The 14,173-nt window shown below is 38.2% G+C and overlaps 1 protein-coding gene across 3 annotated transcripts in view; it reads left to right on the plus strand.

The window, feature by feature from the left end:
* SLC38A6 (solute carrier family 38 member 6) overlaps positions 1–14,173 on the plus strand; it is a 39,515-nt gene that overhangs the window by 7,260 nt on the left and 18,082 nt on the right. For all 3 annotated transcript variants that reach the window (XM_061376186.1, XM_061376187.1, XM_061376188.1), the window contains 2 exons: positions 1,923–1,962; positions 13,044–13,122. In XM_061376186.1, coding sequence (XP_061232170.1) covers positions 1,923–1,962; positions 13,044–13,122 — 119 coding nt within the window. The remainder of the gene's footprint in view (positions 1–1,922; positions 1,963–13,043; positions 13,123–14,173) is intronic.

Genomic DNA, 14,173 nt, shown 5'->3' on the forward strand with positions numbered 1-14,173 from the left:
TTGTCTAATCTGTTGTTCAAAGGCTTAAATGAAGGAGACTTCACAGCTTCACTATGTAGTCAACATCAGTTTGGTTTTCTTACTCTCTGTAATATATTTTTTCATAATTTTGAGTTGAAATAATTTGTGCTAAAAATCATCCAGTCTTATTTTCAGTGTGCATGGAAAGCACGGGAATTATTTCTACGTTGGGAAGCTGTTGTGTTGATAAAATAATTAACCAAAGTCTACCAAATCTTCCTGCTGAATGACTGTTTCTGGGACACTTACCTTTCTCTATTGAAGTGTCTGACATCTGTAGGTCTTTCTTAAAACTTGCCTGCGAAACGGAACACAGTAAGGTATCTGAGAACTTGACAGTGTTTTAGATAGAACATGGCTGGTAGGTACTACATCCCAAAGCAAGATTTGATGTTTCTGTGAGTGCCTCAAGCTCCTGGCTGTGTTATCTCAGACTATTTTCTATTTGCAGTGTAATAAGTCATAAATCATATATTTATGAGATGCACTTTCTGAATGCATTGTTTTTCATGGATCCTGTTGATTCTTAGACTTTTTTCTAGTTTACCACAACCATTCCGAGTTCTTGTCCTGTCCCTAAATGCTCCTTGTCTCAGTCAGGCACAGGTGGCTTTTTTTTTTTCCTTTCTTCTTTAAAGTATTGCTTACTCTTCCCTCACCTGAATTGTTTCCTAGTGATACAGACAGAGCACTGCAGGACCTTATTTAAACTGAAATCTTAGGTTGACAGTAAAGCTACTGGTTAACTGACCTTGAAGTACAGCAGTTATTCAGCCTTAAGGTGATTTCCTGTGAAACATATTTTTTTGAGATTCGTGAGATTGGTGGTTTTCTGCTATTGGCAGTTGGCTGATTCTCCCTTTCCAAAAGCATAAAGTATTTGTTTCCATCTATGGCAAATTCCAAGATGTCATACTATTCTATTTTATTTTTTTTTCCCCTAAACCTGATGACTTTTGAACTGACTTTGGATTAATTTAAAATATTACATGATTTTCTGGCTGATTAATTGAAAAAAAAAAGGCTATTAAAAAAGTAATTCAGAAGTACAAATTTGCTTTTATTCTCTTAACTGTGTCTTAATTTTTTCCAAGTTGACTTAGTGGTAGCATTTACGTAGGAAGGTCCTACTACATCAAGAGCAGCAGTAGGTAAAAACTCTGCTAGATGATTGTACTGTTGTAGAACTGAACTGAAGAGAAATGCTGGGAAAACTTTAGACACTTTCAGGGTTGTTATTTTCAGTTGGAAGTTAATTCTTTGGATTCATACAAATATTTTAATAGCTTGTGATCATTTCTACTTCAGTATCATAGAATTGTAGAATAGTTAGGCTTGGAAAGGACCTTAAGATCATCTGGTTCCAACCCCTGTGCCATGGGCAGGGACATCAGTCCAGTATGAATAATCACAAATACTAAAGAAAAGTCTATGTAGTTTACAAGTTTAAAAAATAATGGCATTCATGATAGTTAAAAATGTTCAGGTTTTTGGAGTGAGGAAGTAGCTTGTGCAAATCTCTGCTGGCTGATAGTCTTTTCAGAGGTGAATGATAATTTTAATTTGCACTCACCTAATGTCAATGAGAATGGGATTACATGTTTTCAGTGATGTAAAAACCTCTTCTGCAGAACAGGCTTCATGCTATAACTTCTTTTTCGTTACGTCAGAATGAAAATGCAGTCTTTTGGGGGAGATTTTCTGCTTTCATATTAATTTTAGTTTGCGTTAGCTTTCATGTGTTAAACTCTTCACTAAAGAAAAGATACCCTTCCTTTCAGTACTAGTTATCGCTCTTACATCTGGTCTGTTTAAGATAATACATATGTAGTTTATGACTGCTATAGACATACGATTTTAGTTATCCTTACCCTTTCTAAAAAAATCATTTTTTTTTATAGGTCCTTGTTGCAACTACAATAATTATCCAGAATATTGGAGGTAAGAAACTTCATATGCTCAGTATTAACCAAGTATAATCTCTGCAGTCTACAAAGCTCCACAAACAGCAAAGGCAGTAATTAGATGGAAGTTTTCTTAAGAGACTGATTAAAATGATAGAAAACTTAAAGAAAAGGCTTACGTGATCATGCTAAGCGGAAGTGCTGTAGTCGTGGGGTAAATGGGGGAACTTCTGAGGCTGGATTGTATAACTGATGCTGCGTCACAGGATGTGGAACACATCCATTAAAACTGGCATTGCTAGGTGGAATTGACTGAGGAAGCACAATCTCCTGTCTGCTGTTCCATACGTTTGCATCTGGTAGTTATTCTTTATCATATCACTTGTTTTCTTTTTTGCTGTTAGAAATTACTTATTCATTTTAGTGATTGTATAACAACTGAGTAGTTAGCCATGAAGCTTCCTATGTTCTTTATTAATGGTAGCTTTTTATTTTGTTGGTTCAGTACCTTGAGATTTTGGGGAATTGTTTAGTTTTATGACTTCCATCATGTCGGCTGATAATCTATGTTTTCATATGCTGGGCTGTCCAGTCACATTTGTGGTAATATTATTTTGTCTTCCTTGGTGCATGGCATAATAAAATAACACTAGCTATCTTTGTATTGAAAAATCACCTAGGCATTTAAACTCTTACTCTGGTATGTTCACATCCTTAACAGTTAGTAGTGCCCTTAGAAATGTCTGAAAGTAGACACTGTTTAACAGAACTATTTCAATTTTTATTTGGGCATCATTGTTTTGGATACTTTCTTTTAGATGAGGGAATTATGTGAAAGCTCCTCCTCTGCCCCCTATCCCCAAGAAGATGCACATGTCCACATCCATTGACAGAAGCAAACAGCATTCCAGTGCTGTTGTGATTTCCTTTAGGATTATCTGCCAAGTCCAGACAATTAGTGACTGCTGGGTTTTGTAACTGTGTACAGACCTCCAACTAGACTAAATATCTGCTTTTGTTAAAATTGGAATCTTTTCTTACACTAAAAGCTCCAGTAATAAGAACTGTCTGATTGAAATGGCTTTAAAAAACCAAGCATTAGTTTCAGGCAGGAGTGAACATACTAATTCCAAGATGAAGGATTATTTACTCATAGAGGATTTGGAGGATGTTCTCTAGTAATGAACAGACTTTAATTTCCATCTCTATTTCAGTGAATAAATGAATAGTACTGGAGAAGGAGAAATACACAGTACAGGTTCTGAACCCTCTGGGACTGTGTACAAGACTCTGGTCAAAGGCTCCTTTCTTCCTCATAGCAGTTCATGACCTTCTCTGTGTCATTTTTAGTAAAATTCAGCTCATTTACTGTAGAGCCCTGAACTAGTGCACACAGGATACTATCAAACTGCTTCATCTTCTGCAGTGGCCTTCTCTGCCAACAAGTTGGGCCTGGTTTGCCAACTAGCGGTTTTCCTTTTAACTAGTTAAGATGTAGGGTTTTGAAAGTTGAAACTCTTCTGTCAAATAGTTATAGTGACCTCGTTTTGATGGAAGCTTTCAAGATTTTGGTTTGGTTCTGGTTCCAGGGGCAAAATACTTTCCACTGGGATGGTTCACGCATCCAGTATGTTCACTTGCAAAGATCAGTTGGTTTTCAAATGCACTGAGAAGAGAAAGCTGATTATCCTTCTCTGATGTGGTGCTGGTAGTGCCTAAACATGCCCTAGTCCGGGAGGAACGGTGATCTGTGGAAATATGGATTGCAGGTTGAGCTTCCTTGGCACCTTCTCCCATACAGAAGATTTATTGTTGCTGTCATTGCAAGGAGCTGTCGCAGCTTCTGTATAGTACTTAGATTTCTGTTTGGGAACAGAGCTCCCTGGCTGTGTTATTTCTCTCCTTAACAACTGCCTTTGGCAGAGTCCTGTGACGCCACAGTCCAGCTCAGCAGAGCAGCAGTGTCAGGAATTGTCTTTGAGGATAACTGTACTGCCGAATTCTGTACCTCTCACAGAGCCTTAACTCTTGAAGAAATGCATAGAAAGAAGGGGTTGGATTTTTTTTCTTGTCTTTTGTTCTGCAAATTTTAAATGGGAGTTGTGGAATTGTAGAGCATAGGTTATTCTGAATGGGAGCCACACTGGAATTAAGTTTTAAATATGGGTCCTGGCCTTAGTGCACCTTGGGTGTTCTGTTCTTTTTAGTTTCTGCCCGTTTGAAGGAGCCAGCAGCACCGTGCTGGTCAGGCAGACATCCAGCCCCTGTCAGTGTCTTTGATTTCAGAGTAAGGCTAAAAATAAAATTGTTTTCTGTTAGCTCTTCCATCATCAGACCTGGGTACGTTGCATCATATGGTATCTTATTTCAGAAGTGATTGGGGAGCATGAGATAATGAATGATGGTTTGTGGTTAAAATAAGCAACTTTACTAGGGTTATTGTCACTATCTGCATCTAGTCTGAGCTTTTATACAGTTTGGACTGATCCCTTCTAAAAATAATTTAAGTGCAGAAGCTATTTACTTTCATTTGTGGTGGAGAGAGTGTTTTAGTAATCATTTTGATATAGTTATGCATTCTAATTTGTCATTTTTGGCTTTTTAAAAAGAAAGCTTGAAGTGCAAGTTTGAATTTGACATCCTAATTGCATACAGTTACAGATTTGTCTAGATAGGGGAGTTGATTTTTCTACTACCAGGATGGCCAAAGGGAAAAAAAAAATAATAAAGTTTGTACAGCTACAGGAAAGGACCTGTTGGTCAAATTTGGAATTTAAAAGCTTAAAAAAAAAAGATTATTTCATGCACACCGCTTGGAATTTTAACTTGTATCTCTAACATGAGTGCTCAACTTTCCTGCAGATTTTTAATCGTCTCTTGGAACAATTTGTGTTATGTCAATCCAAGTATCACAAACGAAGTGCCAAGGATTAACTAAGGGTGCATCAGGGTAATGCATTAACGATATGCAAATGTAAATTAAGGTAATCTTAAATGTGACTGAAAGACTTCATGAAGTACATACAAATTCTTAGCTTAGAGTGATTAAACTTTGAGACTATTTGGCTAGCTTTCCTCATATGAATAGGTACTTGTTCTTCCAATATAGATATTTGTTAATAAAGCAAAACCAAAAGGTTGAATAGGATCACCAGTGCAACTTAGTTTTATATTGTTCTATTTGTCAGTGGTTCGGCCCAGTTCAGCAGACCTTTAATCTAAATAACTAGTTATTAGTTATATGTGAACCGCCTTGTTCTTGAAAGAGCTAGTTAGTGTGTCTGGGGGGGTTGCAGAGTGGACACTATAAAGGAAACTTATCAAATGGCATGCTACCAAGCTATTGTGTTCATCCGCTCCTCCCAGCCCTTTCACCCCTTGTTTTTAAGTGGAGTGATCTTCAAAATGTCCATTTCTTGCTTGCTGTGCAGACAAGATCTCAAACGCTTTAAGAGAGAGCATCCTTGGGGAAGCTGTATGCCTGGAGGTGCAGAAGGAGCAAGGGAAGCTGCTATCGAAAACTTGAGTTACACAGCTCTGTAGGCTCTGCTGGCACTTTGTCATCCTTCCCAGAGTGCCTTGAGTTGGAAGGAGAACCGCTATTGTTTTAATAGTGTTGTGCTTCTAGGAAGCGATGGATGAGGTACAGTGGGCAAAGTCATGGCTCGGTGTCACACAGCGCTTCCCCTCTCTTGCCGCGGAAGTTCTGTGTGCTTCCTAGTTGCTTTCCAAAGAGGAAAGATAGGCATTTCCTTTCCAAAAAGGAAGATAGGCGTTTCTCAGTCTGGAATTGTCCTCGCTGTGCATGTGACTGAAAAGCAAAGTCCACAGCTGTGTGTCTGAAGGAAAATCAGTAGGAATCTCAAAGCATATGTAATGATGTTAGAGAAGGAATTAGGCTGGTGGAAAAATGGAGACAAGCACAATAAAGCATTGCATAAGCGCAGCTATTAGCCTGTTGCCAACACTAACAAATCTTCAGCATTGAGGTCTAGCAGGAAGTATGGGGAGAGTTTTACAGCATTCTTCTCTGAGCTGCAGGCTAGTATCAGGGGAAGGTCACCGTTGTAGGGAGGTATGGCCGCGCCCGGAAAGTCTGGTAGTGTAATACATACAGATGTAAATTGGAACTGCTGAGAACATGAGTTTAATTATTTAAAATTTATTATCAGTGGGGTTAAGTGCAACAGTAGAGCCCGCAGTGCCACTATGTAGCCTAGGTGGTCTGTGTGAGGACTTCTTGCAACAGGCTTTATTTTTCCTCAGTTTCTTTCAGTGGGCTGAGATGCGCAGGGAGCATTTGTGCTGCGGCTCAATGCGAGTCACTTGCCTGCCTTGGCTTGTACCCTGGTCATCATTGCAGTCACTCCTTGGAACTGAGCTTTCTAGTAACCTACCTTAATTTTATAAAGAAGTACTCGTTTTCTTAGTATAAATACAGTTTAATTAAGTGCAATTTCTGTAACTGGTACTCACAGATTTAGTTTCAATATTCTGTAATTAACATGTCCTCAAAGGTATGTGTTTTTCTTCATAAGAATAAGTAATGAGGAAAAACGATTGTTCCGTATCCCTGGTGTTTTATCCTCGGGTCTGCCTGAATGCTGTGGGCAGCAAACTGAAGCTACGGGATTAGTTCTAATGGGAGATGCAGTTCTTTGGCTGGATTTTATGGCCTGTTAATGCAGTCAGCGTGACAGCCAACGCACGGAAACCCTGCTATAATTGTAATCCATGCTAGATATGTATTTACACTTGGGTAGCGCTTATGTTTTCAAGCTTCTCGAAGCAAATGGGGAGGTGTAGTCACGGGAAGAAGCCTGTGTGTACGCGAGGGCAGTCTGTGGGGATGGCGAGGCCCGGCCCCGCTCCCGCACCACCATCTGCTGGCCTCGGCCGGCCGCGCACCCCGGGGCCGCCTCGCAGAGCTGCCGGCAGCCGGGCGCCTCGGGGACCGTCGGCCGTCTCCTGCCTTCCTCACACCCCCTGGGCTTTCCGCGAGGTAAACTACTGAGTATTTAACTTGCAGATCAGGTTAGGGAGTACGTGTGCTTTCTGTGAGTGAGTGCACGGAAATGCTGTGCATGGACTAAAAAAGGCATTGTTTTGTCAAGTTAAGTGGGCATTTTGGTTTTGTTAAGTTATTTTCTTGGCGGTGGTGTTGTGTTGTTGGTTTTGGTTTGCGTTTGTTTTTTTTTTTTTTGGGGGGGGGTGTTGCTTGTTTGTTGTTTCTTGTTTTGCTGTTGTTTTGTTTGTTTATTTTGGCAGTTTTTTACCTACAATTCATCCCTTCTGAAATACAGCTTCAAAAGGAATTACAAAATTTGTCTCAAATTTAAATGGAGCACCTATTTTTTTGAGATTGGAGTGGGTGGGAATAACCTTTTTTGTAATCAGAGTACAATACTCTACAAACTTTCAAGGTAAATGCATGGTGCAAATCATGGAAGAATAAAACACAACTTGTTACATGCTGAGACCTGCGTCGTTAATACCTGAAGAAATTACTGAGCTTCCTTTAAGTATGGGAAATCTAATTCTGTTTTGAAACAAACCGGAGTGTTTTCACAGTGCAGTTTGCTTTTGACCTGGAAGCCTAATTGTCCTTACTGATTCAGAATGAGGATTTCCAGTGCAGAGCTGCCTTAATTAAGGGCAGGTTTGTCAGCTCCTGTACTAATTTAACAACTGATGACCCATGCTCTTGTATTTTTGTATTACAGTGAATGGTGGTTGGAAGGCTTGGTAATGTAAGGAATATTAAGCTTGCTTTACATAAATTAATAACCAAACAAAACTACCACCACCACCCTTCCCCCCAAAAAAAATGAAAAATAGAAACACACACCAAAAAAACCCCAACCAAAAAGCAGCAAAACAAAAATCAAACAACAAACCAACCCACCCAAACAATAGAAATCCCAACCTGCAGCTGTTTTTCAGAATGGAATGTATGATGGTCTGTGTAGAAAACCTTTCAGTTTTATTAGCATAACTCTACAAATAAACGGTGCAAATACAATTGAACTAATGAAGTTTTACCAAAATAAATCTGCTGCCCACATGTTCCTCATGGAATAAGAAGGATTTTTTTTGGGGGGGGGGGGAGGGGGGGAATTTGCCATAGGTGAATTCCACAATATTTCAGGTAAAAGCTGAAATTAGAAGGACAGGGGAGCAGAAAATCAGCAGGATCAGTGTCCATAATGTGAAGACTAGCAAAGAAGTTGACAACCTGTTTCTGTTCTCAAAACTTCTTTATATGAACAAGCATTGCATCTCCTTTTACACACTCCATTCTACATCTGTATTTAAAAACAAATAATCCAAAGATGTCTTTTTTCCTTAACCTTCCACAAAGAGGAAATGCTAAAGCCAGTACGTTAAGTAATTGGGAGACTTCTTGCAATGTATACCCAATATTTTTGATTTTTAAAATGAAAACAAAGCAGCATACCCTTAAGGCCATATGGTGTGAGGGCTGAAATAGTTGATGGTTTTCAGCAGCATCCATGCATTGTCCCTGGTGTTTCCACAATTCAAATTACTTAAGAGGGGCTCACTGTGATACTGAAGTACTGCCTATCTTGCTATTCCATTCTAATTCTTTGATAGGAAGAATGGGAGCTTGATGAAAATCCTCTCATTTCACTTTCTTTCTTAAAATCCTCTGCTTTTCTTTGTAAGTTTGTCACTTTGTTTGGATTAAATTTTAAACAAACTTCATACCAGCAAAGGGAGACATGAGCCAAGAGAGGTTTATCACATGCAGTTGCTAAGGAAGATCCAGCTTGGTTGGACTGGAGTGTGCAGCAACTGGTAGTGCTTATTCTGCTATTTCTGTCTCTCAGCCTCTGATCTTTTCAGTATTTTGGGAGAAATTGGGATCTTACTGACTGAACTGTGTAAAGAATGAGAGTTACGAGCTTTTTTCATTTATCTTTATTATCTCTGGGCATTTGTGAGGGATCTCTGCCTTACCTGGTATTCCTCCAGATGAGGCTTAAGATTGCTCTGTCTACTTTTCCTGACTCCCAGGCTGGCATCCCTCTATTTTGAAGCAGCAGCTGAAGAGTCAGTTTGGCTGTAGTGATAACGCTCTCTTTTTCTCCAGCCCCCTATTTTCTCCTTTGTGAAGTCTGGAGGGTAGCTTGGTTCCATTTTTGCACAGGGGTTAATAACGTAAGACATCTTCATACCGCTCTAATATGCTCAGCTGTAGAGGCAGGTTAGAAAAACTAACCAGAAGAGTTAGATTCAGTCCCTTCAATGAAATGATTTGAAGGGTTTTATCACCAGTCATTTTCTAAGGAAGCAATATGGTGTATTTTTTTAGACATAAGTTTAATGTACATGTTTCTCCAGCATAATTGCTGTAGACTTAAGTAATTGATTTCTTTTGGGGTAGGATAAAGAGAAAAAGTTATGATGCGTGTTCTGGTGACCAAAAAGCCACTCAGCATATTTGATTTTAATACTAGGCCACTTCAGAAGAGGTAGTTTTTGAACAATTTTAAAAATACAACCTTGGCTTCCCTTTTCTGCAGAAACTTATGGTTCTTTGGTTGGTTGGTTGGTTGGTTGGTTTTTCAGGTAGGGGCATGTATTTTCAGTGGTGGCACTACAAGTTATAAAAATGAAAGTGTAAACCAAGTGTTTTATATTTTAACAAACATAATTATTTTTTTCTGTCAAAGCTTAATACCAATTTTTTAGAACATGGCAAAGTGATGTGTATTTTAAGTATGTAATTTCTTGCTGCTTTCAAGACAGCAGTAAGCCTATTGAATAATGAATTGGTAATATAATTTTTATGTCTGCTGAATACTGTTTTATGGCATTTCTATGTCACAGCCTGTTGAGAAGTTCAGACCTGCTTCGTTCTCCATCAGGTAGCTCTTAGTGCATGCTGAGAACTATTTTTAAATAACATTATATATGCAAAGTAAGGACCTACAAATTAGAAGTGACTATCTGAAGGTTGCTCGCATTGTCATAGGTCAGTACATGCTGCATCTGCATATCGCTAAAGCCTCAAACTTCATCACTGTACACCATTTGTTCTGCAGGAAAGCTTGCTCATTCAGTGCTAAAGGTAGATACCTGATGTTGCAAGGAGGTGCCATGAAGAAAGCATAACATTCTGTTTTAACTTAGAGGATGAGAATGTGTTGCAAGAGCAGTCAAGTTCTGCTCCCTTGTACTAGGTGCATGAACAGAGTTCACAGGAGTGAGCTCTGAAGGGAATGTTGCTTCTGACACTTTCTAATCTTTTTTGAAGGTTTGACTTCTGAAGGGGAGTGTAGGTTTATTGTAATTTTTGTATGCGATAAAAGGTGCCTCAGAAGTTAGCCATTGAAACACTTCAAGTTATTTTCAGAATGACAGAGGAAGTCAATATTTCAAAGTGGAATAAATCAAAGCACAAGGTATGCGCTTTGTGTTCTACTTGTGTCACAGTTTAGCCTTGTGACTGTAATCTCTTCCTTCCGTTACACATTAAGTCTGCCAAGGATAGCTGATGTTTAATTTTTGCTATATAACTTGGCATGGCTTTGGTCGTGGTGGATGTGGGAAAGTTCAGTAAAATTTCTTATTTGGAGCAAAGAATACATGGCTTTTTGTCTGTCACTCTCTATTCCTGCTTGAGATAGTTTTTTCAACTTGCCAGGCCCTTTTTGAAGATGTTTTGTTGCTTTGGTTTCAGCTTTAAAAGAACTAACAATGTTCTTTCCTCACTTCGTAGTCTGAGTTATACAGTGGTTAGTGTCTCTTCATTCATGCTGAGTAAAGCTACAAGGGGCTGCTGCTTCTGAGAATTACAGCTGTGTTTGTAAGTGAAGGAAAAAAGCAGGATTTGACTTTTTAAACTGTATCCCAGTCAGGTTTATGTGTGAGGTTAATGTCTTGTCTAAGCATCAGGGTATTTATTCATCTTCTAGAACAAACAAGAGAATATAAACTGGGGGGGGGAACCCCAGCAACCTATACTATGTGAGATTGTTTCCCATATGCCCAAAGAAAGTTGCATACAAATGTTTAGCATGTGCACATTTCTTGGTGCATGATTGGCTCCCTTCTTAGGAGTGGAATTCAGTGAAATTGGACTCCTCTTTTAAAAACAAAGAGTAAGCACACAACAAAGGATAAGTGATCAAATGATTAGCCAGAGGCTAATAGGAATGCAAGGGAAGAGTGACAGATTGCATATTAGGAGGAAATCTGAGCTGGAAATTAATTTGAAGCTTTCTGCAGCTGAGGCTGCAAAAGAAGCAATTTTGAAATCTTTCTGAAGGACATAAAGAAATGAAAATTGTGACTTGCTTGTGTGTGAAGTATTGTATAATACAAGAAAGAAGGCAAATGGGTACATAAAGTTGCGTTATAGTTTAAAGGAATTTTTCTTCTCTTCCTTGCCCCACCGAATTTTTAAAAAATCTGTTTGCTTAGGATGAAACATGCATCTGCCTGTAGCTTAGTGTGAGAAATTGTGTTAACTTACTTGCAAATTCTGGTGATTGAGAAATACACATGCAGTAAGGTTCTTTGCGGTTAAATCTACATTCTGTTCTATGCAAATAGGAGAGTAAAGTCAGAAGATAAATACCTCACCAGAAACAACTGACAGCTACATGTCAACAGGGAAATACACTTGAATACTGGAAAAAACAAAGCTTTTAATTAGGAAGAAGTGAATATTCCCTTATTTAGTGACCTACCAAATGGTTTTAATTTAACCTTGTGGTAGGTAGATGTCAGTTTGTATTAATAGAATTCACTTTTTTTTAATAGAGATCACATTACCTTTCTTCAGAATTTAACATTAACTGCTGTAGTGCAGCAGTGCATGGGTACACATGGGATTTTTAAGGTTCAAAATATCCCTTTAAAGAAAAAAACCTCACAAACTTATTCAGAAATCAGTTTATGGAAGTTTGCTGATTTAGCTTTTTAAAATGTATGTTTTAAAGCAGTGATAAATACACTGCTGTGAAATCCTAAAGAACTAGTAAATGCACAACAGTAAAATTTTATGCAACAGATGGGTTTTTGACAAGCTTTAAATGTAAGTAAACTTTTGTTGGCATGTTACTAAAATTACTTGCTGCTGAAGGATGGAATTAGTTTCATCTAGGTTCTGATACTCACTGAAGCTGTTCTAAAGCTTGGTTTTTTTTTCTGAATAATTCTCTGCTGATTTTTGATTCATATGAACACTTGCTGCTTATGTAAAAGAAAAATGTCACGACAGTATGTGAAGGTATTAGGTTAGTATAAGTTGTAATTTAAAACCCCTTTCATTTGTGCATTTGTGTCTTCTATACATTAAAGGAGAAAAGTGATACAGTGGAGTAGCCTTTGGATTTATGTGTATGCATCTTTGCTTTCTTCAGAATAGAATTATGAATAATTTCAAGTAGACACTTCTATAAGTGTAACTAACAATTTCTCTTCTTATTTGCAGTTCCTGTATAGTTTTGCAGTTGATGTTGTTGTTGTTGGGATCATCTTGATGGGGGGTTTAGCATGAGGAGTTGAGATCTGTCACTGATAATTCTCTTGCCAAGCCATGAAGTATATAAAAAAAACCCCAAACTCTCTCCCAAGTCCTATTCTTTACCTTTCTGTCATGTATTCATTTAATACAGCAGCAATCAAACAACAATAGAAACTGACTCTTCAAAAAACCTGTATTGTACTGATAGAAATAAATCTTATTATATAATCTTGTCATTAATGATGTCTTAAAGAGTAAAGAGGAAGAACTGCTGCAGCCGAGTAGGCTGTGTCTCTACCCGGTAGGTCCGTATTCCCAGGTAAAAGGTCAGGTCTGTGTTTTATATTGTCCTGCCTTTCAGTCTTTTGGACTATGTTTTCCTTGTTTCAAGTCTCACATTGTAACAATATCTTTGGAGGCATAAGCTAACATCAATACAGTACTTGGGGATTTGCAGCTATATTTAAAGGACGCATATGAGAAAATAAATTGATTCTGGTGCCATGGTGTCTAATATATAACTGAGATGTTCCCATCGTAACTGTGGTTAAGTCATGCTAGTTGTTACAACCAGAGATACTGGTATCCCTCTACTAAATCTATTTTGCTTCTGTTTGCAGCTATGTCGTCTTACCTTTTAATTGTCAAGTCTGAACTTCCTGGTGCTGTTGCGGGATTCTTAAGTGAAGACAAGAGTGGGTAAGGAAAAATGTTTCATACATGTTCTGTATTTGTCTTGAAGAAACAAGTGGCTCAGTACTCCTGAAGGAGATGGGTACTGACACATCCCTCTGATCTCACATGCCGAAAAAAATAGTTATTTACAGAAGTTCTTGGAATAAGAAATGTATTTGGCACGTGTGAGCCTTGTGCAGCACAAACGCATAGAGCATGATTCTTCCCTTATGATTTCCCATCAGATGACCTTAAAGTCTGGCAAAACTTCCATCTACAGGAATCTCTCTTCTGTAAAAATTTAAAAGGGGAAGCAGAAGGGGACAGGTGAGAGAGGAGGAGAAACATTGAAACTGCTGTCATATTATCACTTCACATATTTCAAAACCACAGTACAAAAACCATCAGGCGTTTAAATTTCAGTATTTTGTTGTCTTGCTCCAGTAATTGGACTTGTCTTGGGAAAAATGCCAGTTTTCGAGACTTGATTTATAATTCCCTAACTTGGCTTCCAGTAAAGAAAGCTGTATGTAAGGAGCATGTCCCTCGGATTTCTGTCAGAACTGTCACAAAAAATATCTGTGCTGAGCCAAACATTGCAGCTTCAGCGCTGAGATGTTTTGTTCAAGTTGCCCAGTGCTGCTGTCATTCAGAACAGTGTATATCTTAGATTGTGTTATGGCCATTTTCCCAAACTATTTTCAGATATTTTGAGCTGAAAACTTTCTCTGGATTGACATGTAGTGAAATTGTCTTAAGGCTGTGTGATGCTTGTATTATTCCTGAATGTTGTGAGTGAATTTTCAGTTTGAAATTAGGTTTTTAAAAGATACTTTAATTCATTTTGTATCTTGCCATTTAAAAGTTTTCCATTTTATAATGACCATTTTGAGAAAAGAGATGTGGCAATCTTGCTTTCTGTCATCCTGTCCCTTGCAATAATAGTTTTTTGGTAAGAGACCTCTCTTTAACTGCTACATTTTATATGTGGTTTTTTTTATGTTAAATGTTATTTTGAGTCAGCTAATGTACCTCTTGCAGGTGTGGTAGCCATAAGTTTTTTATTTGGGTGCCT

Source organism: Neopsephotus bourkii, unplaced genomic scaffold (genome assembly GCF_033783945.1).
Source record: "Neopsephotus bourkii isolate Nb327-2 ecotype Australia unplaced genomic scaffold, CSIRO-AGI_Nbou_v1 NB_1707, whole genome shotgun sequence".
NCBI lineage: Eukaryota > Metazoa > Chordata > Aves > Psittaciformes > Psittacidae > Neopsephotus > Neopsephotus bourkii.